Raw genomic sequence first — 27,421 nt, 5'->3', positions numbered from 1 at the left:
GTGGAAAACAGACGAAAATAACAGACGAAGAAAACCACCGCCCAAGTAGCGCGATACCCTATACAAATTTTCAGACCGGCCATGTTGTAGGCTATCCCCATATGGTCGAGCTGTTGTAATACCAGAGAGATGCAGAGGATTCAGAATAAAAATTTGAAAATGATTCTGAAGTTGACTCCACGGTATAGCACTAATGTGTTGCATCAAATTTCCAATATTGAAACATTGGAACAGATGTCAACGAAAATCATAGTAAGTTTTCGTCACACCTAGATTAGGTGTCTATGAATGTAGTAATTGAATGAGATACCAATTGGCATGCCAAAAGCAGTTTTCTCGTTGAAAACTGAGATGCTTTCATGGAATTTCAACTTCACTGTGATCCATCATTGACCTGCAATACAAGTGAATACATTTTTGTATGAAATTTTCAGTTTTGAACGAGAAAAACTACTTTCGGATTTTCAATGACTACTATTACGTCAATGGCGACTACTTATGCTTGAAAATTTGACAGGCATTTGTTCTATCTACACTAATCCAAAGTGCATTGACTGAATCGCATCCTCGATCATGCAGAAGAAATGCCTAATGTCGTACTCGCTGGCCGCTGGGTCTGTTGGTTTTTTTTCCTCCACGATATTTTGAGTCATACACTAGAAGTCCAATACTGATGCAGTATTGAATGTTCAAACCATCACATTACTGATATTCACATACATACCATATCTTTGTTCTACCGTTCTGGTTATACTGGAATAGATATTAAACAATTATATGCTAGAACCTTACAAATGTTCACAACAATTTTCTACTACAGAATATTTATCTGAAACGGGTGGAAAAAGAGGTAAAATCTTATCAGATTCGTGTAGAAGTACAGGTTTGTGATCCCCTTTATGCAATCCATTTCCCAGCAACTCACTATCTATATATATAAAAATGTAGTGGCATACGTGGGACCGCGCATAACTTGCGAACGGAAGGTCCGATTTGGGTCGTCTTAGTTTTGTTCTGTTAGTTTTCACCCAAGGAAGGTTTATGAGGCCTAAAACATGGGAAAATTGAGAGTTTTTGAAAATCGGGTTTTCATACATTTTGAACAGGGGAGTTGACGGGGGGCTTTGACTTGGAACGTCAAAAACGCAGTAGGCAAGACAAAGTTTGCCGGGGACAGCTAGTATCTATATATATAAAAATTGAATGGTGTTTGTATGTCACGAATAGGTTCGGGAACGGGTAAACAGATCGGCATGATTCTTTCACTGTTGCATTTCGCCAGAGCTCCGTCGTGTTCGTACGAAAAAATAATTAGAAAAAGTGACCGGGAAGGCAGGAAAAACGGGAAAATCTGAAATTCCATTTTAAGGGGCATTTATTCATGGAACCGGATGTCAAAAAACAGAGTATGCAGGCAGGACGACGTTTGCCGGGACTGCTAGTATCCAATAAATAAATAGAACTAAATTTATTTACTATGGCTAAATTATCTTTAAACACTGTCAAGTAATTTCCAATCGACAAACGGGACAGCTGGGATTAGTTTCAAGCCAATCCTCTATACATTGCGAATGGAATTGGTGTAAGCAGGGAAGGCTCCTTGTATCATCCTTCGCCAGCATTTGCCCAAAACAAATTGGACATTCAAGGAACTCGGTAGCACACGGAGCTGAAGGTTCTGGAACTGCAGCACAATATTCACCATGTTGTTCACGTGCGTGTTGGTACAATCCATTCTTGACGAATCGTACATCAATGCTTCGGTAAACTAGGCATATCGGGCACCGTACCGGATGTCCCCCAACCCGGTGGTATTTTCTACAATGGTGTATTAAATTTCCGGCGGCAAAATCTTTTTCAGTGCAGTACGGGCAGCAAAATTTGTCCACTTCGCCCGATTCACTTTCTTCCAGGCTCTTGAAAAATGCTGCTTCCGTCAATATTTTCTGCATTGGGTGATATGGCTTGTGGTCTAAGGTGAAACTTTTTTCAAAGAAGCAGTCTTCGCATAAATCATAACCCTCGCACACTAAACAAGCATAACGGTTTCCATCGAAGTCGATAGAGGTGCAGTAGCTACAGATGATACCTGTAAAACAATTTACAACTTTATAGAATAACATTTTGAATAATTATCAAATGAAAACAAACCATCATTATCACTAGCCATTGTATTTTTTCAATTGACCCCTAGGATAAAAGATATTGTTGGATGTTTGAGCGCTTCAAGTAGCGTGTACTTAATGAAATTAGCTCAACGAATTGGCGGCTTTAATATGGCTAACTGTGTTGTTATCATGCACGAGTTTAGCTGATATGAACAATTCCAGGAATTGGCAATTCGCGATTGGAATGATTGAAACAAGCTATTTTTGATGCTGAGATTAGAAACATCGGCTTTATTTTTTTTTTTGTTTCTAGCATGACGTTCAAACTGAGATAGTCTGCTTCGCAGGCTAGTGTTCCATTAAATCTTTCACAGTTATCAAAAGTACCATGAGCAGATCACTTTGCAATGACTATATAACGATGTAAGGTCTTTGATTTGGATGTATTCCTGTTTTCAAATTTTTGATGTCATGATCGTCGGAAGTGAACCATTTTCATTACGCGCTTCAATAGTTTTCAGATAAACTAGTTAGCTCGTTTCATACATATATGTGCTTTGCTTATATTATATGAACTACGGCAAATCTTATGATTTGATAATGATGATAATTATGATGATAATACATTTATGATAATACAAGAAAGAATCCGATCGTCTCTGATGAATAACAATGCGTGCAAAAATCATGAAAATGTTGTATGTGTATTCACTTTTATTGGTCTACTTCAATTCTACATACTGGACAACTAGAATTATTTTGAAGCCACACGTTTATACATCCTGAATGAAATTGATGTGCGCAGGAAAGATACCTTGTATTATAATTCGACGGCATTTGCTCTATACAGATGGGACATTCTTGTGCTTCGCTGGAATTTGAAACCTCTTCCGTCGAAGTGCAGTATTCATTGTGCCGTTTTTGCATATGCTGGTATAACGTTTTTCTAAGGAAAAATACATCAATCTCTTGGTATACAAGGCATATTGGACATCGAACCGGATGTCCACCTTCATAATGATAAGATTCACAGTGCGCGGTCAGAGTATTAGCGGTGAAGCCATCATCGCCGCAATATGGGCAGCGAAACGTGCACACTTCGTCCGACTCACTTTCATCTAGCCTTTTGGAAAATTCTGCTTCTGTTAGAATCTGTTGCATTGGATGGTATGGCTTGTGCAATAAGTTGGAATATCGTCCTCCAAAACAATCCTCACATAAATCATAATTCTCGCACACCAGGCAAGCGTACCGTATGCCAGTGAAGTTGTGATCTAGGCAGTAGTCACAGCTAACACCTGTGAATATAAGTTAGTAGAATACACAATGTTTCTTGAAAATTATCAAAACGAACCTCTATGTTCATCACTCATTTTGAACACTGTAGGGAGCTAGGGAACTAGGGAGAACAACTTGTGAACGACTGGAACAACCGAAACTGAATACTATGTTCACCTAAGCTAACTTTCTGTTCGCAATTTTATCAGTTGCTGTGGCGTTATCTCAAGTGCGAAGCGTATGCCAAACTAACTTCCCCTACTTCTTTCTACCTACTTAATTGTACCCTATCTGTCGAATTCTAGTGAATGATATAACAAAACAAAACAAAAACTATAAACAGTAAGAATCATTTGCACGAGAAACTACACACACGCATCACACAATTACGGGTCACTTTGTCACAATTGGCTTCTTTAGCGGTGTTGAGACAATTTCATTTCCTGAATCTGCATGCCCAACTGAGCCGAAACCCAAATTTGCATGAATTTTGGTGCCCGGGAACCTATTTAAAAATCAGTTTGAAGTTTGTATGGGAGCGATTTGACGAATCACCCCTCGTCGCATTTTGTACTGAGCGGAGCTGTCAAGCAGTTGCCCAGCTGTCAAAAAGTGATTTCAGAAAATCTCTTTGCAATTGATTTTAGGTATCAAAATAAAGTTCTAAAAATCTGAAAAAAATCATAGTGGCTCAGAAAAAGGTGTTCTTTCGTATGAAATCATAAAATCAATACATTATTCCTAGTTTAAAGACCCAATTGCATTGTAGATTAGTGACACTACCCAGACAACCAGTAATCGTATAATATGTTGCACAAGATGATAAACCGGAGGCCATATACGTGCATGTCTCCGTTTAGGCGCATGTAAAATGTACGCATATCGCCTCCACTTTAGCATCTTACGCAACATCCTATACGATCACTGGTTGACTGGGTAGTCGCACGACCACGAAGCCACAATCCGTTGGAGCTCCTCTTACTGGGATGGGGCCAAGGATGGGGCATAGGTATTTGTCCCTTATGTCCTGGCTCGAAAGTCTAAAGGCTAAAGCGCCATTGCTCGCTCTCTGAAACGTGATGGAAACATAACGATCATTTCCCCAGCTAAAAATAATCTGAATTATAAGAAGGAAAGTAAGCAATATGATTTCTACCCGCCACATTTCATAAAAGTGAACTTTGTTGGCAAAAATAGCATTAAATCAAAGATAAGTTAAAAAGAAACACATCAATATCAAGTTTTCGAATTCACTTTTATTAAGTTGTTATTGAATCTAACCAAACATCGCAACAAACATTGTTGCTGTACAACAGACGAATAAACCGCTCTTAGGCTTATTTTTAAAAAATTTTGGCTGAATAAGCTGTTAATCAGCTATCATTGTTAGTTGGGATGTTCTTAAATTGGTCTTCCAAAGAACAACAAGGAACGAGCTCACCGGATATTCAGCTGGTTCTCTGTGTTTGCTACTGATTGCAGTACCCAGTAGTAGATCAAAATTGCCCGTCGACGAACCACATGAATGATGTTCATTCTTTCACACCACTCACTGCATCTCTTGTAGTCGGACGAATGCTGGGTTCCCTCGTCGAGGCCCAGAAAAAAAAATAATTAAAAAGAATTTAAAAAAATAAAAATATCACTTGAAGCCACCGCGCGCGAATATGGCTTTGCTGCTGCACACTGTTACGGGTATAAATATTTGTTACAATTATAAGACAGAATAATTGTTAAATGTGTTATAAATTCTATATTCGTGCGTTCTTTGTGTTATATGTTTTATTTTAACTTGTAAATATTCCCCGAGTTTTAATATACATTTATAGGGTTCTGGAAAAATAGAGGCCCATGAAATGCAATCCAATATTGATTGCCAACTTTCAGGCTATTTCGGGCAGCGGTCAAGTGATAGAGATGTAAACCTTTCCCTGCCACGGACTTCAAGTTGTTAAGCTCAAGTATCGAACCCTGAAACGGGATGCCCGATTAGGATTAGTTTTCCTAGACAAAACCAAGCTATGAATACAGCAACAAATGCTGTGAACTAAAAGGCATACTGCCAACTAAAATACAATTCCAGGATGACTGATGGACCTAAACCAATAAATGAAACCTCGTCATCCTGTGATCGGAAGATGTTATCCATCTGGATGACAGGGCACATTCATGTTTTGTGTTGTCTTGCGTCAACTTGTGATGTCTCTTATTTGTACATTTATAAGGTTCCACGTATCGTGATGTGTTAATCCTTTGGAAATAATTTATTTTCTTTTATTTTTGTAACATGGCGCCCAACGTGGGGCCCTTGCATTTGTAGGGTTCCATGTTGTATTTAGTAACATGGCGCCCAACTAAAAAACCCCGTGTATGCAAATGAAAGCTAGTTGGATGGATTATAACTACAGTTTTAAGGCCATTTTATTTTTGTGGACCAGAGCTCGTCCATAAAAGTAAAGTTTAGTTGAGGTAAGATTTATTCGTTACAAAATCTGGAGAGCAGTTTGGCTTTCGGGTAACATAAATCTTTTTTGAGTTGAGGTGTTTTTTGGGGACTTGTTAGTCCTGTTCACCGCTACGTTTCTGGAAAGCACTGTGGCTTTCGGGTAGCAAAACTCGTTTTGGTTTCGTTTTGAGTTTAGGTTAAGTTATTTATCTTTATCGTAGTGTTAAGTATATGGCCTTAACACTATTGTTATGAAGGATATGAAGCATATGGGAGCTGAATTTTTCGTGAATCAGTGAACGATTCACAAAAAATTCTTGCTCAAACGTTGGATTGTGTTACGGGTATAAATATTTGTTACAATTATAAGACAGAATAATTGTTAAATGTGTTATAAATTCTATATTCGTGCGTTCTTTGTGTTATATGTTTTATTTTAACTTGTAAATATTCCCCGAGTTTTAATATACATTTATAGGGTTCTGGAAAAATAGAGGCCCATGAAATGCAATCCAATATTGATTGCCAACTTTCAGGCTATTTCGGGCAGCGGTCAAGTGATAGAGATGTAAACCTTTCCCTGCCACGGACTTCAAGTTGTTAAGCTCAAGTATCGAACCCTGAAACGGGATGCCCGATTAGGATTAGTTTTCCTAGACAAAACCAAGCTATGAACACAGCAACAAATGCTGTGAACTAAAAGGCATACTGCCAACTAAAATACAATTCCAGGATGACTGATGGACCTAAACCAATAAATGAAACCTCGTCATCCTGTGATCGGAAGATGTTATCCATCTGGATAACAGGGCACATTTATGTTATATGTTGTGCTGCGTCAATTTGTGATGTTTCTTGTTTGTGTATTTGTAAGGTTCTATATGTTGTGATATGTTAATCCTTTGTAATAATTAATTTCTTTTATTTTTGTAACAACACTAGACTAATTACTACACACTTTGCTCAAGTTGACGACATCGTCTAGTCTATCGTGAGTATTGGTCCTAGTAGGGGGAAGATAGGGAAAGGATCCAGACTTTGCTAATAGCTATCCTGCAGCACCACCTGGTCACTCTACAAAAAGAAATAGCTATATAACTCAGAAGGAACTTAAGGGTCGTATGCTATGAAGGGTTTCTTTAGTAGATGATAATACAAGGAATCAATTAGAAGTGATGACAGTGTCCGCGTGAATATAATTGTGCTCATTTTACCCTAATTCCCCACATATATTGGGTTTTATATGAAATCAGCTATATAACTCAGAAGAAACATATGAGTGGTATGCTGAGAAGCGGTAATTTGGAGGATTGTCATACAAGGAATCGATTAGAAGTGATAGCAGTGACCGCGCGAATTTGGTTATGCTCATTTTACCCTAATTCCCCACATATATTGAGTTTTGTATGAAATTAAATACATAACTCGCAAGAAACTTAAAGCGGTATGCTATAAAGGGTTTCTTTTGTGGATTATGATAGAAGGAATCCATTAGAAGTGATTGCAGTGACCGCGCGAATGTAATTATGCTCGTTTTACTCTCATTCCTCACACATATTAGAGTATTGTATGAAAGTATCTAAAAAACTCACAAGAAACTCCATAACATATATGGTATGGATAGTGGGGGCAGGATGGGTCACCTAAGAAATGGATCACTATAACTATCTAAATATAAATCGCATTTCTCTGTATTCTACCACGACTCTCAGATACACTAGTCAGCTATGATATAATAGTATAAAAAGGTAATAAAGTTTGAAACCTGCTTCTTGACAAACAATTTTCAAAACATGACCCATCTTGCCCCACCTCATTTTAACGGGGGCAAGCTGGGTCAGCTATTAGAAAACTCGATTTTTCTCCATCAAAAAATACTATATTTTCTAGTTTTTCTCTATACATCTAAGCTTTATAGACGTACAGATTACATGAAGAAAGTGTTGATACATATCGGTAGATTATTCTCAGAACTAGAAGATTTTTGTTCGGGTAGCCATAAACGGACTTTGAAAACCTATATTTTTTGAAGGAAAATTTAAAAAATATGTTCTCAAATTTTCAGTGCTCTCATCGCTTCGATAATGTAGGTCACAGAATAGCCTTTCCATGAAAAATAAAACATTTTCAAAAACTATGCAAACATACCGAAAAATTAGGGTGACCCATCTTGCCCCGTCTACACAATACACGTAGTTATATGGAATGTATAGCATAAGGAGTATAACGAAAAAATATTTTATTTTTTTCTGTGCGAGGAACGTATAGAATTTTCAAAACAATATACCACTTTTTTGTGTATCCCCGTCGTTCATCTGGGAAAATTATTGAAAGATTCAAAACAAATATTGTGCGATTGAAAACGGTAATGACCCATCTTGCCCCCTGACCCATCTTGCCCCCACATACCATATGTTAAGAAGCGTTTGTTTGGAGGATTATGATATAACGAATCCATTAGAAGTGACGGCAGTGACCGCGCGAATGTTATTATGCTCATTTTACCCTAATTCTCCACATATATTGAGTTTTGTAAGAAATTACGTATATAACTCGCAAGTAACTTAAGGCGGTATGATATATCATTGAAACATTTTATTAGGTTGTCGATATTCTTGTCTGCTTGGGTACTGCTTACTTAATGCTAATGACGAGATATTCCTAGAATGCGATCGATATATTACAAACTATTAAAGGTTACAGTAGGAAGCTATTATAAAGATGGCACTTCAATCTTTTCAGTAGCTATTTCCTTCTGCTTGGGGTAGATGTGGTGTCTAAAATGTTCAGGCTCTCTCTAGAACTCTTACAAGAATCAAATAAGAAATTCCTGGAGGATTCTCAGAATAAACTCTTGGAGGTATTCTCGATTAAGCTTCTGAGGGAATTTCAATAGAAACTACTGGAGGATTTCAAGCAAAACATCTTGGAAACTCAAAGAAAATTCAAAAGCTACTCAGATAAACTTGTACGATTCTACTTAGTTTCCGTTCGCTATAGATACCCAACCTAAATCGTACAAGATTACCTAGAGGAATCTTCCAAAAAAACCCTACAAAATACTTCTTAGCTAGTTTTATGAAATAACCATCTAGAAATTCTTCTAGATGTACAGTATGACCCATAAAAAAATGCGACAGTTTTCAAAGTCATCGTTCCCCTACTTCGAACTGATTAACCTCGCCTGTATCTATTGGATAGTATAGTAGAGCCACTAATCTTATAATGGCAAAGGAACATAGACTGATTCCATGCAAATACCTTCGGAAATATAACGTTGAACATATGGATGTCGAAATCGTCCACGCGCCAGAGGCCGTTTTTTAAGGATATAATTTTCTTTCAATTGCTTTCAATCACATTCAATCAAATTTTATTTTCAAAATAGTACTTTTATGGCTGGATAAGGTCTTCAGGAGTTGGTTGGTTCGTCGGACAAGCACGAAATAGTTATTTATGTAACGAGTTGCAAAAAGTTGATTTTTTCAGCACGAGTCGTACATTTATCCAACGAGGCTTGCCGAGTTGGATAAATACGAAGAGTGCTGAAAAAATCGAGTTTTGCAACGAGTTCCATACAACGTTTTATGCAATTTTTTTTTCATAATGCAACCCATTTGAGTTGCATAATGTTCATAATGCAACTCAAATGAGTTGCATTATGAACATTATGCAACTATTTTTCATTATGCAACTCATTTCAGTTGCATAATGAACCAGTTCGGAAAAATTGGCTATTATGATATCAAAATGAGTTATATAAAATATAAATTATGATACTGAATTGCATAAAAAATATTAACTTATAAATTAAAAGCCATTTTGTGAAAATTTAATTATTTGACAAATGATAATTTTTAGAAAATATTATGTTTTAAGCATGAAATTGTTTTTAAGTACATAGTATTTGTACCTATCATAAAGGCAGGTATATATGCCTTCATCGACAAAAAAATGTTTTGAAAAATGTTCTAACAGTGTTAAGTTTTTTATTAATTTATCTTAAATACGATTTTAATATGTAGCACCTTTTTTTTATTTTTTGTTTCCTAAACATTTGAAATTATTTTTAAAATATTTTTCAAACATGGGCGTATTAAAGAGTACATATTTCTTCATGGTTTCCATGTGTTTAAAAGTTTTTATCTTAGTTCATTTTGCTATGAAAATTATAGGAAAACTTGATTTTATTTAGAAATTGTTAACAATTATAAGGTATCCCATATACGTAACCAATGAATATTTTGGCAAAAATTTTAGAGATCCTGTATGACAATGACCTCCTTATTGTATCCTAATCCAAAAAAGTTTAATTCATTGGGATTATTTCATTAAAAATCATCAAATACTGCAAAAAAATGGAATGTCGCATTTTTTTATGGGTCATACTGTAATCCTACAACCATTTTTGGACGGATTCCAGAAGAAATGTAAGTGTGGGTCCCGAGATGAACTATTTAGCCTAGGGTCAAGAATCTCGTTAATACAGATAAAAAAGAATAAATTCCTTCAATAATTCCTCCACAATTTTTTTCCGGGAATTCCACCAGAAATTCCTACGGGAATTTCTCGAGAAATTTCACCGTTTATTCTTGTAAAAACTACTCAAGGAATTTCTCCAGAAGTTCCTCCGGGAATCTCTGAAGAAATTCCTTTGAGAATTCCTCCGAAATTCTTGCGAAATTTCTCCGTGAATTCCTCCGAAATTCTTCCAAATTTCTCTCGGAACTTTGCAGAAATTCCTCGTGAAATTTTTCAGAAATTCCTCCGGAAATAAGTCCGGATATTCTTTAAACAAAATCCTATAGAAAGTCCTCTGTGAATTCTTCAAAAAATTTATAAAGGAATCCATCCAGAAATTCCTCTTGGAATTCACTATGAAATTCCTCCGGGAATGTATCGGGAGATTCTTCCGCGAATTCCTCAAGAAATTTATCCTGCAAATCATCCAAATTTTTTTTTCTCAGGGTTCTTCAAGAAATCCTTTCACATATCCTTTCGGGAATTCATACAGAAATTGCTCCAGAAACTTCTTGAGAAGTTTCTCCGGGGATTTATCCAAAAATTCCTCTGGAAATTCCTGCAGGAGTTCTTCCAGAGATTCTTCCGAGAATTCATCCAAATATTCCCCTGGAAATTTCCGAATCAGTGCCCAGAGAAATTTCCTCACAGAAATCTCAAGGAATTCCCTCAGGGATGACTCGAAACATTTACACAAAGAATTCTCAAGATATTACATCAGAAAAGAATCTCTAAAAAAATCCCTAGAGAATCCTTGAGAGAAGGAATTCGCACAAAGTTTGCTCAAGAATTTTGCTCAGGGATTCCGCATGGAATTTCCTCGGAAAATCCTCAAAGAGTTCCTTCAGAGGATCCTCAAGAAATTTTCTCAGAGAATGCTCAAGGAATTCCCTTACGGATTACTCACGAAATTTCGGCAGGGATCCTCAAGAATTTTCCGCGGGGATTCATTAAGGCTCCATTGAGAATGGCAAATATCCCAGAACTAAAAAAGCACTTTTTTCCAAAATGATCAACAAATCAAAGAAAATAAGAATGTCCGATTGTTTATTTAGTCAATTATGAGAATCGGACACAATGGTTTTGTTCACTTTTTTGTCATTCTGGAGAAAAGTGATTTTTCAGTTTCGGATAATATGCGATTCTAATTTGAGCCTTAAGAAATTTCCGTACAGATTACTTAAGGAATTACCTGAGAGGGATACCTCAAGAAATTACCTCAGAGCATCCTCACAGAATTCTCTCAGGGATAACTCAAGAAATTTCCGCAGTGGTTACTTAAAGAATTAGATCGTAAATTTCTTAAGAAATTTCCTCAGCTAATTCGCAAAGAATCCTCAGGGATGGCTCCTGGACGAATCCATGAGGGAATTTCTGAAGGAATCCTCAAAGAAATTCCTGGAGGAATCCTCAATGGAATTCCTGGAGGAAACCTCGAAAGATTTTCTGGAGAAATTCTCGAAGTAATAAATTCTTGAAGGAACAATCGAAACAATTCATAGATGAATCCACAAATAAATCCCTGGAGAAATCTTTGAAGGATTTCCTGTGTAGGGCACATGTTGCACATGCGGACGCAAAGCCTCTTGTTTTGTTCAAGGGAGAATTCGGATGTATTAATTATTTGACCCAGACGATGTTGATTGATGGACCAGTAGTTCTTTATTTGTAAAAGCACAGAAATGAAATCGTCATACAGTGGTGGAAACTAGTATAAAGACAATGCCGAAATCCATACCAAATATGTAGTCATGTTAAGTGCTCAAAATCTCTGTTTCTAGCGCTTCGATTTGTATGATATTCTGGCTAAAACTATAAAATAGCTTAGAACTTTTACCATGAGCCATCATCCATACAAATGTCTATTGAGACTTTCCAGATTTTTTTATAAAAGCAGTGTCGTTGTACTCATTTGATTCTTAAAAGTCTATATCACCATTTGTATGGATGATGATTTATAATACTAGTAAAAATTGCGCTATTTTAAGCCTACAGCCAAAATTCATCCGCAATTCAATCGCTAGAAATAAAGATTTGAAACCCAAAACTATTTCGTATAAAAGGTGGCACTGTTTTTATATTTTCACTGGTGGATAACACTTTACATCGGTAAAAACTCGTCGTCATCAATAAATTTTCCACGGTTACGAACAGGCGCCCTACACAATGGGCAATTATCATTGTTCTGCAGCCAATTCGAAATGCAGCCGGAATGAAACGGGTGGCCACACTGCAACTTTTCAATATTGCTCGTCGTTACCATCGGTTCCATGCAGATCGTACAGTCCTGGGCATGATGCTCGTATTCCTTGTGCCGTGTCAGCATATGTTCCAACAATGAAGTCTGCAGCAAATTCCGGTTTCTATCCTCATCCATCAAGCAGATCGGACATCGAACCGGAATGGTATCTGAGCTGTGGAACCGTTGACAGTGTTGGAACATTTCGTGCACACGCAGATCTTTCTCGCCGCAGTAAGGGCAGCAAAGCCGAAGATCATCTTTGGCGACTTCGCGATCATCTTGGAAAAGGGGATACTTCGGGAAGATCGCCTGCATCGGGTGGTAAGCTACATGCTGTTGTCCGCTGCAGCGCTGACAGTAGCACATCTCACACAAATCGTATTGTTCGCATACCAGACAAGCATAGCGGATTCCGGAAAAGTTATTCCACCCGCACTCGTCACAACTTATATCTGTTAAATTACGAAATTAATTGAATGATATACTTATCTTACAAATTAGCATTATTTTATACTTACCTAGATGTATTCTGCTCATTTATATATGTCACTGGTACGGCAACACATAATTTTCGCAAATTCTCGTCTAATCAAGCACTACCAGTCACGTCAACTTTATCACTGAAGGGCAAATGTCGTCAGATTCGTTTTTCGTATCCTTTTTATTTATGCGGCCCTGATCTGACAGAGAGCATTTTTGGTACAATTCACCAATGAATTTATCTGTGAAACAAACACATTGAAGGTAGGTAGGTACTTTAACTCGTAGAACTTTAAAGTTTGTGAACATAAAACTGAACACAGTTTACTCGGGTAAAGAATCAAGCAAATCTTCAACGATACTTTCCCCTCGCCCTCGGTTTTATACAAGAGGAGTAGTCAGCTCACCAATCAAGGAGAGCACTCTTAGCAAAATTATACCTACACTCTCTTTCTTTTATTACTTTCATCGTTGGTGGAGAGAAAAAAAAACTGCCCACAATTCTACAATGAGTGAGTCTTACTTCCTCATTCTTATTTTTTAACGAATTTTCAGAAGTTTTCAAAACCGCACACATGCTGAAATGAATGACTTTTGTGGGAGAATTTGAAGGACTATTCTCAATATACCGGGTAGAAATCGGGCCGAGTCACGGCCAAAGATAACACATTCAATGCTTGGTCAAGTCCTTATGCTCATCGGCAAAAGGGAAAAAACGTGATGGACGTTACCTAAGAACAACCTTTAAAGGTATCGTTAATTAGAATTTTGATAAGATTGTAACTATGAGATGCTTCGCTCACGAGCAAGAGTGGTGAATACGCTGTTCGAATTTCGACTGTTGATGATAATGTTGAGAGGTTATGGCGGTCAGTCTTTGGAGGAATAACTCAAAAACGGATTCTCAAGCTTTCATCCGTTTTTGAGTTATTCCTCTAAAGGCTGAACGCTCCCAACATGGTGAACACATATTACATCTCCATGTTTCCGAATTCGTCCTTTTCTTCTTTCTGGCTCTACGTCCCCACTAGAATTTTTCCTGCCTCTTTTCAACTGAATATTCTTTGACAGTTTTTATTATCTTTATTCAGCCCGAGGCTACTTCTTCTCGAGACTCACAGCTCTACTTCCTTCCGAAGGAAGAGCTCAAATTTTGTGAGTATGTCGGAAGTGGAATACACCCAAATCTCCATTTAGGTAATGAGTCGGGACTGCCTAAATAGAATTTTTACCCCCAAGTTATAATAACTTGCGTCCGGATTCTAACTGGACAGTGCTTTACTCGCCATTCTTAACCTTCCGTAACTCGCGCGGTTGACTACCTGCGTCAGCACCACACTGATGCTGAGTACAAAAAGCGAGATTTTTTCAACGTGTTGTACAAAATACAACAGCGCGATCGCTCGAGGGTTAAACTTCTTTGCAATCTTCAAACCAATTTAGGTAAAAACTAAATCCATTTTAGGTAAAAATTGTGACCAATCTTGTAAACCAGAGGTTTCCAAACTTCATGCTATCGTGGCTCCTTTTGAAATTTTCAAAAATTTTACTGCAACGAATTTTGATGATTTTAAGACTTTTAGTTCAAAATTTCAAATACAAATCGTAAAGGAACCTTCGATACCCCAACATAACCCAAAAATTAGATTATAGCTTTTTAAAGCAAAGTTGCTTGGAAATTCATAGAATTTGACAAAAAAAAGATTAAAAATAGATTGTTTAGTATTTTGTTTACACAAAGAATCCTCTATAAATTTCACCAGGAATCCTTCAAAAAATGTCCATAGAGAATCCTCAAGCCATTCGCACAAAGTTTACTCAAGAAATTAGCTCAAGGATTCCGCAAGGAATTTCCTCAGAAAACCCCCAAAGAGTTCCTTCAGGGGATCCTTAAGAAATTACCTCATAGCATCCTCACAGAATTCCCTCAGGGATAACTCAAGAAATTTCTGCAGTGGTTACTTAAGGAATTGGATCGGTAATTTCTTGAGAAGTTTTATCAGAGAATTGCCTAGGAATACACTCAGGGATGGCTCCTGGAGGAATCCATGAGAGAATTTCTGAAGGAATCCTCAAAGGAATTCCTGGAGGAAACCTCGAGAGAATTTCTGGAGAAATTCCAGAAGGAATTCCTGAAGGAACCATCGAAACAATTCCTAGAGGAATCCACAAATAAATCCCTGGAGGAATCCTCAAATTTATTCTTGGAGAAATCTTGTAGGGCACTGTTGCACATGCGGACGCAAAGTCTCTTATTTTGTTCAAGGGAGATTCGGATGTATTATTTGATCCAGACGATGTTGATTGATGGACCAGTTCTTTATTTGTAAACGCACAAAAATGAAACCGTAATACAGTGGTGGAAACTAGTATTTTTTCGTATTTTGTCATGACGAGGACATGAATATGCCTTGGGCCAAAAATCGCGACAATAAAGAGTTCTTCTTTGTGTTTTAGCTCAACAACCTGCAGCGCACCTGAGAAATGGTTATGGCGCCCCAGGGCGCCGCGGCGCACAGCTTGGGAAGTACTGTTGTAAACATTCGGCACTTTTCACTACCTACGTTTTGTTGCCGAAGATCAACAAACATGCACTCCTGATCAAAAGTTAAGGGTTAGCCCCTCAAAAACATGTCATTTTTAACCCTAGGTCTCATTCAAAAGATATTAAGACAAAATAACTGTGAACATGATTTAGGTGACGAACTTCGCTAAAAAGTCTAGAAAAAGTAAAATAACGCTTGATGTCATTGACCAAAGGTTTAGGGTCTCCCCTTAAAATGATGTATCGGTCAAAAAGGCTATGTTGGACGCTCTCCTTATCGACTTACCGTTTTGCAGCCCTTGATTATACCTTACCTTACCGATCAGGCTAAGGCCGGGGTGGCCTCTGCTGTACGTACATAGTAGCAGTGTCCATTCCACTCGGTCCATGGCTGTTTGTCTCCAGTTCCGCACTCTGCATAGGGTCCGCAGATCGTCCTCCACTTGGTCGACCCACTTAGCTCGCTGCGCTCCACGTCTTCTTGTACTGGTCGGATGACTCCCGAGAACAATTTCAGTCGGGTTGCTATCCGACATCCTGATGACGTGACCCGCCCACCATAGCCTCCCGATTTTCGCGGTTGGTTGGTTCTCTCAGCAGCTGATGCAGCTCGTGGTTCATTTGCCTTCTCCAAGTCCCGTCTTCCATCTGCACTCCGCCGTAGATGGTACGCAACAGCTTCCGTTCGAAAACTCCAAGGCCGCGTTGGTCCTCTACACGTAGGGTCCATGCTTCGTGCCCATAGAGGACTATCGGTCTAATCAGCGTTTTGTAGATAGTTAACTTCGAGTTACGGCGAACTTTATTCGATCGTAGAGTTCTGCGGAGTCCGAAGTAAGCACAATTTCCTGCCACAATGAATGCGCCTCTGAATTTCTCTGCTGGTGTCGTTGTCGGCGGTCACCAGTGAGCCCAAGTACACGAATTCTTCAACCGCCTCGATTTCATCACCGTCGATATAAATTCGGGGTGGCGGGCGCGGTGATTCCTCCCTGGAGCCCTTTGCCATCATGTGCTTTGTCTTCGATACCTTAATGACTAATCCGATTCGCCTGGCTTCACTCTTTAGTCGGATGTACGTTTCCTCTATCGTCTCAAATTTACGAGCTTTAATATCAATATCTTCAGCGAATCCAAAAAACTGAACGGACTTCGTGAAAATCGTCCCACTCGTGTTTATCCCCGCTCTCCTTATTACACCTTCTAACACAATGTTGAACAGCAAGCACGAAAGACCACCACCATGCCGTAACCCTCTGCTAGATTCGAAGGGACTCGAGAATGTCCCTGATACTCGAACTACGCACATCACTCGATCCATCGTCGCCTTGATCAATCGTATCAGTTTATCCGGGAATCCGTATTCGTGCATAATCTGTCATACGGCTTTTTCAACTCGTTTCTCGGGAAATTGCGCAAGTTGTAGAGAAGAGAAAGGAAGTAAATGGAAAGAAGTGTAGGGTCAATGGTACCTACAATTTCGGATCGGATGAAAGACGTTCTTTCGGATGATAGTTGAACTATAGCGTTTGGTGGTCTATCATAAACTAAAACTATATTTACAATTTCTGGAGTTCAAGTGAAATATGCATATGTGTTGTGGTTACGTAACAGTGTTCATAGTGTTGAGTGTTATACAATAATTCATAATGATTTGTGTAGATATGGTACAACAGGCTAATGTGTCGGAAACGCCACACTACTCCCCCCATAGATTTACCAATATTGGCGAGGGATTTTCACGCGACGTCCAGAGCGTGTTTTATAGGTACTCTGCTCTGGTGCTGTTGCTTCGGCTTCGGCGCATCGTTCGTCCATCTGTATAAACGCTGCTTTTAAACGGTCGATGGAAACGGCAGTGTGTTTGCCGTTCACGTCCACAATGAAGAGCTTTTTCTTCCGACGAACCACACGATATGGCCCATCGTACGGCTGAGTGAGCGGAGGTTTGATTGCTCCTACCTTCACGAAAACGTGGCTGCAGGTAGATAGCTGCTTTTGGACGAAGACAGATTCTCTTGAGTGGTTGCTCGTAGGTGCGGGTCTCAGCTTCGACATCGTGGTCTTCAGGTCGGCGACGAATTCTGGTGTCGGCTTGTTGCTCTCACCAGAGATGAAAAACTCACCAGGCAGTCGAAGTGAAGTGCCGTAGGTAAGCTCGGCAGCCGTTGCTTGCAGGTCTTCCTTCAGCGATGATCGGATTCCGAGGAGCACGATGGGTAGAACTTCGGTGTAACGAGAGTTCTGATGGCACATTATAGCTGCTTTCAGTTGACGATGTGTGCGCTCGATCTGCCCATTTGCCTGCGGGTGATATGGAGTAGTGCGCAGGTGTGTGATTCCGAGCATCCGTGTCAGTGTGCGGAACAACTCGGATTCAAATTGTCTCCCACAGTCCGTAGTTACGTTTGTTGGAACACCGAATCGGGAGATCCAGCCGCTGACGAAGGCACGTGCGACGGTGTGCGCTGTCATGTTAGGTAGTGGAAAAATCTCAGGCCATCGGTTGAATTTGTCGATGATGGTGAGACAATACATATTACCTTCGGACGGTGGAAGCGGGCCGATGAGATCCATGTGGATGTGCGCAAATCGGTCGTTCGGGATTGAGATCCTTGCTATCGGAGTCTTGTTGTGTCGCTGTATTTTGGATTTCTGGCAAGGAACACAGTATGTAACGAACTGTTTGCAGTCGCGACGAAGAGAAGGCCAGATGAATCTCTCAGAGACGAGTCGAGTAGTGGCACGAACTCCGGGATGGGATACACTATGCAGCTTCTCCATGATTCTCCGCCGAAATTCGTGTGGGACGAATGGACGGATGGCTTCTGTAGAGATGTCGCAGTATATCGGTGTGGAGGCTAGAGGTGATTTCAGTCGCTTCAGCTTGACGGTTGTGTTGGTTGGTGGGCTCTCCAAAAATTTCTGCAGCTCGGGATCGGTCTTCTGCAACTCAGCCATTCGGTCGTAGTCGATTGCCTCGGTGGTGGTAATGGTGTTGATACGACTCAGCATGTCGGCGACTTTATTTGCTTCGCCCGATACATGCCGAATGTCGGTACAGTACTCACTGATGTAGCTGAGTCTGCGCTGTTGTGTTGGAGTTGCTTTGTCGGGTCGTTGCTGGAAAGCGGTGGTGAGGGGCTTGTGATCTGTATAGATACAGAAATCTCGAGCCTGCAGAATATCACGAAAGTGCTTAACTGCTTCGTACATAGCGATTAGCTCCCTATCGTACGTGCTAGCCTTTTGTTGGCTCTCGCTCAATTTTCTGGAAAAGAAAGCAAGTGGTTGAGGGCCTTTGTTCGTGATCTGGTGTAGGACGGCTCCGATGCAAGTGTTAGAAGCGTCGACGTCTAGGGCGAGCTTCGCTTCGGGGGACGGATGAGCAAGCAGAGTAGCGTTCGCCAAATCCTGCTTGCATCGTTCGAATGCTTCATTCGTGGCTTCGCTCCATTCAAGGATCGGTATATTCGCCTCACTCCATTCATATTCACTCCTCTTTGCTGAAGCGAATCGAGAAAGATGCAGCAAACGAATAGTCATGATCAAACATGCAACCCCATCACCAGTGGGAAGCGATGCGCAAATTGGTCGGCATGGATATTCGTTGCCATTCGTCGCAGTTTGGATCGCACGCGAATGAATGAATGGCGAATGGTGAAGAATGCTGGTGAGCGATCGAAGCGGCTATTATCATAACTAGAAGAAAATTTTTGCATGTAATGCATACATTTTTAGTGTATTGTTGTTGAACTGCTAGATTAGCAAAGAAAATAATAAACATTTTTTGGAAACATCAAAAATTCGTATGCACAATATCACTCACGAATCGCATCACCGCTCGATCGCTTGCGATGCGAATGTGGACGAATGAGTAATTTCCAAGTGTGGCTTCCCACCGTTCGCCGGAGTTTGCTATCGTCGCTGACAAGCAAGCACGCAAACTAAAGCGACAACCGTTCGCTGCTGACTGTCTTCGCATGTGGAAGAAGATAAAAAGTCGAAATCAGGAACCCTGGCTCCATTCGAGTGCTGTGGTGTCGTTGCGAACATTTCCACCGATCATCGCCTGCAGAATCTGTTGATTTGCTGCTGCTCGTGGGATGAAGCGTCGGTAGAAATTTATCGTGCCGAGGAACCTCTTCAGCTGCTTGGCGTTTGTTGGCCTCGGGACATCCAGGATTGCTTGGACCTTGCTGCGCTTGGGCTTGATTCCGTCGGGAGTGACTTCGTGGCCCAGGAAATCGACTGATTCCTGACCAATCTGGCATTTTGCGGCGTTGATGACGAGGCCGTTTTGCTTCAACCGTTCGAAAACGATGCGGAGGTGCTCTTTGTGCTGCTCTACGTTGTCTGATGCAATGCAGAGATCGTCGATGTAGGGATAGACGAAATCGAGGTCGCCCAGGATGGCGTGCAGGTGCCTTTGCAGTGTTTGACCTGCATTCCGCAGCCCAAAGGTCATATACTTGAACTCGACGAGTCCGAAAGGGGTTGTAATGGCCGTCTTGGGGACATCTTCGGGGGCCACTGGGATTTGGTGGTACCGTAATCCGGGGTCAAATTGATCGCTTAAAAACAACTTTTGCGGATAACATCAATGCCTGTTCAAATATTGCCAAAAGAATTTCTGTAAAACCAGTACCCGGTGGATCTCCATGGAACCATGTGACAGAATTTTGTTCAACAAATTTAAACTTTAAGTTAAATAACTTCAAATATCAAAATATTGGAAATGCCACTTTGGGGCGAAATTGATCAGTATACAATTAAGCATCGGTTGGAAAGGAAAATTTCCTTCACCGCTTAATTTTGCTCTTCTAAAACCGAATAACGCGTCTAAAATCTTACAACTAGTGAATTTATTACTTTAAATGCAAAATTAAATTTTGAAATTTCCCCTTAAACGCCTAAAGGTAGGCAATTTCATTTAAAATAAGTGATTTTATTCACAAAAAATGAATATTTCTTCATAAAATGGACTTTTTATAACAATTTCATATTTTGATTAGCTGCATTACATCCCTACCAAGGCTCCACAAAAATGTTAAAACAGAGAATTCACAGGAAGTTCTATTAGCAATTGATTGTTTAGTAGCAATGATTTCAGCTAAATGAGAAATACATTGCAAACTCCTTGAAAAAATAAGGCAAAACTAACTTTTTTCTGAAAAATTAAAAGTCTACGAATCAGATGACGTAAAAAGTTTAAGATCATTACGACGCTTAAGAGTTCCTAGTATGGAATTACAATGTAGTACCCGAGTGATCAATTTCACCCCGCTGATCAATTTGACCCCGGTTTACGGTACGCACGCTGCAAATCAATACAGGTGAAAATTTTCTTACCGTGCATGATGCTGGAGAAATCCTGTATGTGAGGCACGGGGTACCGGTCGGGAACGGTGATGGCATTCAGGTTCCGGTAGTCGCCACAGGGTCGCCACTTGCCGTTCGACTTCTTGACGAGGTGCAGCGGGCTGGCCCAGCTGCTTTTCGACGGCTGACAAATTCCTTGCTCCATTAGGAACTGAAACTCAGCTTTCGCTTCTTTCAGCTTGTCCACAGGTAACCGGCGGGGACGGCAGAACACGGGTGGGCCTGTGGTGATGATCTGGTGGACGATGTTAGCTTTGGTCGGTTTGTGCTTCATATCGAGGACGGTGATGTCTCGATACTCGGCGAGGATTTCGGCGAACGGGGAATTCGCATCGTATGTGGTGATAGCTGGCTCGGTCGCTGCTCGGATGTTTTCGATCTCCAACCGGGTGGTGTTATCGATCAACTTGTTTCTCCGCAGATCCACGAGAAGATCGAAATGTTTGAGGAAGTCAGCACCGATGATTGGGGATTTCACATCGGCGATGACAAACACCCACAGGAATGTTCTTCGCAAACCCAGATCGACGGTGATGCGTTTGATACCGTAGGTCTGAATTGGAGTACCGTTTGCGGCGAAAAGTTGTTCGGAGGTTGTTGGCTTGAGGCGTTCCTTTGGTGTGGGTGGTACGACAGAGATGTCAGCGCCGGTGTCGATGAGGTACCGGTTCGAAGTTTTGAGGTCGTGGATGTGGATTCGCTGGACGTCCGCGGTTTGGTTCAGGCTGCTGGTGTTTTGGGTCGGGGTAGGTTCGCTAGGTGTTGTGGGGTCGACGACGGTGGTACTTGGAGCTAATTATCTCTCAGGCGAGAGTACACCTCGATATTCCCGTCGAAAAAAATGCACTTGACGTTGGGGTTATCACTTCTGTTCTTCTCGCACTTCCGAGCTTGGGCACCGTGTCGGTAGTGAAACCAACAGATCCAACGACGACTTGACTTGCTTCTTGCTGGGGTCTCTTCTCGCCGGCCGGACGAACGATGGCGCGGACGGCTACGTTGTCGGTCGCGTCCACGGAAGTTGCTTGACAAGGCTTCTTCCAGGCGTCTTGATAGTGCTTCGATGCGTTGTTCGAGGGACGACGTCGATGAGGGTTCGGGCTTCTGAACGGCCGCGATCTGCTCACGGGGTGCTTCCAAAATTTTATCCGCCACTTTCGCTTGTTCGTCGAGCGTCGCAGTTGGCATGGCGGCGATAATAGAACGAGTGGTGTTGGGAAGGGCTCGCAACCAGAGGTTAGACAATACGCTGTCGGTGCAACCTACTCCGCCCAAGCGGCGCATCTCGGAAAGGAGAACGCTTGGTTTTTGGTCCCCTAAGGACATACCGGAGAGCAGGCTGGTCAATCGCTGCGTTTCTGACGGCTGGAAATGCGCCATCACAGCTGCTTTGAGACGGTCGTACTTGTCGTTAGTGTTCGCCGCGTTGCAGCTAGTGATCACTGTATGCACAAATTTCGCGCGCGAACCGAGGGCAACGATTACGGCATTGAACTTGAACTTATCGTTCCGTATGGAATTTACACTGAATGCCGCCTCGAGACACATGAACCAGGTCTCAATGTCGTCCGGGTCGAAGTCCGGGAAACTAATTTTGGCAATGACCGGCTGTTCTTTGGAGTCGACGTCATCTTCTTTCTTGGATTTGTTCGCGACTCCAGAAACTTCTTCGGTCGCCATTGTGATTTTCACACGCGGGTGATATCGGCACTGTGATTTCGCGGTATCGAAGGGTTTTTACGATCGCGGTTCGATCACTTTTAGACAAATCGCGGTTCTAATGATTTCGCGACGTCGGGGTCACCAGTTGTAGGGTCAATGGTACCTACAATTTCGGATCGGATGAAAGACGTTCTTTCGGATGATAGTTGAACTATAGCGTTTGGTGGTCTATCATAAACTAAAACTATATTTTTGCAATTTCTCATCGTAATAGGCTGTTTTACCTCACGCAAATCTGTCAGGAAAAGGCCTACTTTCCCACACCAAGTAAACAGTGCTGTAATGGTTCATTACAGCACTGATTTGCGTTGCGTAATGAACCATTACAGCACTGTTTTCAGTTTTGATCAACTTCTTGTTTCTTTCTGGACGCAGTTTTGAAAAATTGTGACAACTATACAGCATAACCTGCTATGGTCAGATTTTCTTAAATAAGGCTATGAACATCAGTGTGCAGTTTGATGGAAAAGTTTTGTTAAAAACTATCCTCAAGCGGTAATTTATGAAATTGCAAAAAACGTTGTACGCAACTCGGTGCAGAACTCGATTTTTACAGCACTAGTCGTAATTATCCAACTCGGCAAGCCTCGTTGGATAAATGTACGACTCGTGCTGTAAAAATCCTCATTCTGCACCTTGTTGCGTAAACTACTATTACAATTTCTGGAGTTCAAGTGAAATATGCATATGTGTTGTGGTTACGTAACAGTGTTCATAGTGTTGAGTGTTATACAATAATTCATAATGATTTGTGTAGATATGGTACAACAGGCTAATGTGTCGGATACGCCACAGAAGAAAGAAAAGGACGGGCCGGGGATTGTCCTGGGTTCAATTCAAATTAGAAGCGATAGCTACAAGACCATCACGCTTATAGGCTTGTTTGATCATGATACTAGTATCATAAATAAATAGTAATAGTTTCAAAAATTGTTTTCAAACTATGACTTTTGAATTTCATATGACACAATGCATATAGGGCCCATATAGCCGAGGCGGTAAACGCACGGGTATTCAGCATGACCATGCTGAGGGTGACGGGTTCGATTCCCGGTCGGTCCAGGATCTTTTCGTAAAGGAAATTTCCTTGACTTCCTTGGGCATAGAGTATCTTCGTGCCTGCCACACGATATACACATGCAAAATGGTCATTGGCAGAGGAAGCTCTCAGTTAATAACTGTGGAAGTGCTCATAGAACACTAAGCTGAGAAGCAGGCTTTGTCCCAGTGATGACGTTACGCCAAGAAGAGGAGAGAGGATGACACAATGCAAAACTATTGTTTAGCAGATTTCATTCAAATGTGAACAGTCATTACCAATTTAATGTGCTATTGCAGAAAACATTCAAAATCACATTTTCTCTTCCTCTATGCAGCTGATTCCAATCTCCAGCCAGTGCAAAAACACCCATAAATTATACCTCAATTGTAAAACTATCTCCCAGAACAGCGACTGTAATAGTGTGGCAGAATCAATTATTAAATTTCAATTCCATTACCTCCGTATCGTGTCATCGCAGGACGTTTGAATTGCTGTGCACAAGCAGTGCAGTCGCACGCCCCTGTTACAGAGACACGGAGTTCTCGGTCATTCGACCCTCTCGTGTCGTGTCGCCCTTTACAAAGAGGCCTGGGCTGCTGAACTACCCCCAAAGCAAACACTGAAAAATTTATGGATGGCATTTTCGGATACCGATTTAGATGGGACACGTCCCACCACTATATATAAGGCTGAGCTGAGCTGGCGTTTCACTGGGCACGTATAATCTAATTTACATTGCATCGTTTTTCAACTCTCGTAACGGATTGGCACCACCGCGCATCGTACCCACAAACGACGGCGACAACCACAGGCAGAGGGGTCTATACTAATAATGCACTGAATATTGTGAGACTATCTCGACGTTGCTCTTTAATGCAACAGGGAAAAATCTCGTACGGAACACTTAGTTTAGAAAAGCTTTTGATGAATGAAAGTTTTTCAATTGCGTCCTCTCTTCTCACACATAACCTCCAACGCTAGATAAAGAACCTGCATCGTCGAACCAGAAGGGCGGGTGTTCGTTTAATTCCGTCGTCGGTGCTCCTCCGTGAAGATTTTCCTCAGTTGAGTGCACACATCTCGGTCAGTTCTAATGAGCTTCGGTCGAGCGACGACGACGACGACGACAACGATTATGAAGAGATGGGATGTGCATTTTGCTTCATCCTTTCGTTCGGTTATGTTCTCCATTCATTTTCCGGCTCTTCAAAATAGCAAGCCGAAAAGCGCCACTTAAGCACGCTTCAATGGGTGTCAAAGTGGGACAAATCGAAATCATTGGATTCATGTATCCTAGCATGAGGAGGAGAAAACACACTTGATTTCTTTCGATTTTGAAGTAAAGGAAATTTGGATAGTTTTACAGTATTCTTTACCTACAACGCCTTGATATAATTTGAAATTTAATAGAGCGCTGTGCATGAACTATGTAGACTATGGTGTTCCAAAATAGGAAAAGTGTTGAAAAGTTAACTAGAATGATAGATTAGGGTCTTAGAAACAATAGTTCCACACACGAAAGCTCAATCAAAAAATATTTAGAGATTCCACGCATCGATTTTATGAGGATTGGACGATTTTTGATACTTTTACCAAGAATATGCTCTTAAGGTGAATATAGAACGAAGCCACTCCTTAAATTTTTAAAAGCGCAAATCTAAAGAACAAAGTATCGCACCGAGCTGAAAAGTTGATTGATTGGTCACAGATTTGTGCTTTTGAAAATTCAAGGTGTGGCTTCGTTCTATATTCACCTTAAGAGTAGAAAAATAAAAGCAATAAAAGTCATCAATTGCCGTAAATCATAGTTCTGGGTCCCACAAACATTTAGGTCATCAAAGTTAATTTCATACTAGACTCCAGGGGATGGCCAAAATGTTTGGGATAGGCAACTTTTTTTTCTCTCACAAAAAAAGTTCAACATGCTATAACTTTTCATAGAGCGCATCAAAAAATCTCAAATTTTGACTGTTTGTCAACCTGTTATGTGTGCATCATTGGTACAAATTTGGGCTCGATTGATTAATATTTCGCAAAGTTAGAATCGTTCGGGTAAAACACTATTTTTCAGACAACTCATGTTTGAGCTGTCATATCTCGGAAACCAGTGAACCGAATTGAATGAAATTTTGAATGTACACTAACAATATGTAAATGCTTCACAAACTATTAAAACATAGATACTTTTTAAATGTTGAAAAAAGTTATCATAGATTGACACTTCTTGAATTTTTCTCGAAAAAAGGTAATTTTTTCACATTAACGTCAATAAATTTTAGTGTTGATATCCAAAGATTTTCCAATTCTGTTCTCAAATTATCTCTAATTATATATATTAGAGCCTATTTAGATTGAAGGAAGAACACATTTAGTAATTTTTGTGGGGTATTGTAAATTTGACTTATTTTTCTCTATATGGATAAAAATTTCAACCCAGCATAACTTTATTCGCCATGAGAAAATATTACATTTTATAACGTCGTATTAGGTATCAATATATTGTTGATAAACGTTTAAAAATTCATTCAATTCGGTTCACTGGTTTCCGAGATATGACAGTTCAAAAAATAGTTGTCTAAAAAATAGTGTTTTTCCCGAACGGTTCTAACTTCGCGAAATATTAATCAATCGAGCCCAAATTTGTACCAATGATGCACATATAATAGGTTGACAAACAGTCAAAATTTGAGATTTTTGACGCACTCTATGAAAAGTTACAGCATGTTGAATTTTTTTGTGGGAGAAAAAAAATTGTCTATCCCAAACATTTTGGCCATCCCCTGTACTTAGGTAAATACAGTAGATTATGTAACACTACTTATAAGCTATTATCACGAGTGTATATAACATAGAAGAGCTGGACCGTACCATTTGGAATAAAGGAGGACCGCAAATTCGTCCAGTTTCAATCGTTTTCTATACCGCCGGATCGAAACAAAATGATCAAGTGGGAGCTGGAGTAATAGGCCCTGGTGTTAGTTTGTCAGTCTCAATGGGTAGATGGCCAACCGTCTTCCAGGCTGAAATACAAGCAATACCGTACTCCGGGGTCAAATTGATCATTTTAAAACAACTTTTGCGAATAACATCAGTGACAATTCGAATATTGCCAAAAGAATTTCTGGAAAATCAGTACCCAGTGGATCTCCATGGAACCACGTGACAGAATTTTGTTCAACAAATTTAAACTTTTAGTTAAATTACTTCAAAAATAAAAAAATAAAAATTGAAGATGCCACTTTGGGGCGAAATTGATCAGTATACAATTAAGCTTCGGTTAAAAAGAAAAATTATCTTATCCACTTAATATTGCTCTTCTAAACCCGAATAACGCGTCACAACTCTTACAACTAATGAACTTGACACTTAAAATGCAAAATTAAATTTTGAAATTTCCCCCTTAACGCCTAAAGGTAGGCAATTCCCTTTAAAATAAGTTCTAGTTCTAGTTCTAGTTTCTATTACAATAAATGAATTTTCCATAAAAAAAAACTTTTTTAACTTATTCATATTCAGAATAGCTTCATAACTTTCCAACCAAGGCTCCACAAAAATGTTAAAACAAAAAAAAATACAGAAAGTCCTAGTGGCAATCGATTGTTTAGAAGTGAGAAATACATTGAAAATTCCTAAAAAAAAATGGCAAAGCCAACTA

General features: G+C 40.2%; 2 protein-coding genes across 3 annotated transcripts in view; one reads left to right on the top strand and one right to left on the bottom strand.

The window, feature by feature from the left end:
* Nucleotides 1-27,421, top strand: part of LOC109397413 (beta-1,4-N-acetylgalactosaminyltransferase bre-4) — a 112,734-nt gene that overhangs the window by 46,520 nt on the left and 38,793 nt on the right. The gene's annotated exons all lie outside the window — the stretch shown is intronic.
* On the bottom strand, nt 1,925-13,935 carry LOC109412770 (E3 ubiquitin-protein ligase KCMF1-like). 2 transcript variants are annotated; one of them, XM_062843028.1, is made up of 3 exons: nt 3,463-4,115; nt 2,923-3,406; nt 1,925-2,089 (listed from the first exon to the last, which is right to left on the bottom strand). In XM_062843028.1, the coding sequence occupies exons 1-3, from the start codon at nt 3,479-3,481 to the stop codon at nt 2,077-2,079; spliced, it is 516 nt and encodes a 171-aa protein (XP_062699012.1). In that variant the 5' UTR covers nt 3,482-4,115; the 3' UTR covers nt 1,925-2,076. The 2 variants fall into 2 exon arrangements, with proteins under 2 accessions (XP_062699012.1, XP_062699011.1); XM_062843027.1 differs by lacking the exon at nt 1,925-2,089 and adding an exon at nt 13,114-13,935 and having other exon boundaries at nt 2,803-3,406; nt 3,463-13,047.

The sequence above is a fragment of the Aedes albopictus genome, chromosome 3, assembly GCF_035046485.1.
Source record: "Aedes albopictus strain Foshan chromosome 3, AalbF5, whole genome shotgun sequence".
Taxonomy (NCBI): Eukaryota; Metazoa; Arthropoda; class Insecta; order Diptera; family Culicidae; genus Aedes; species Aedes albopictus.
This window is presented reverse-complemented; position numbering and strand designations above follow the sequence as displayed.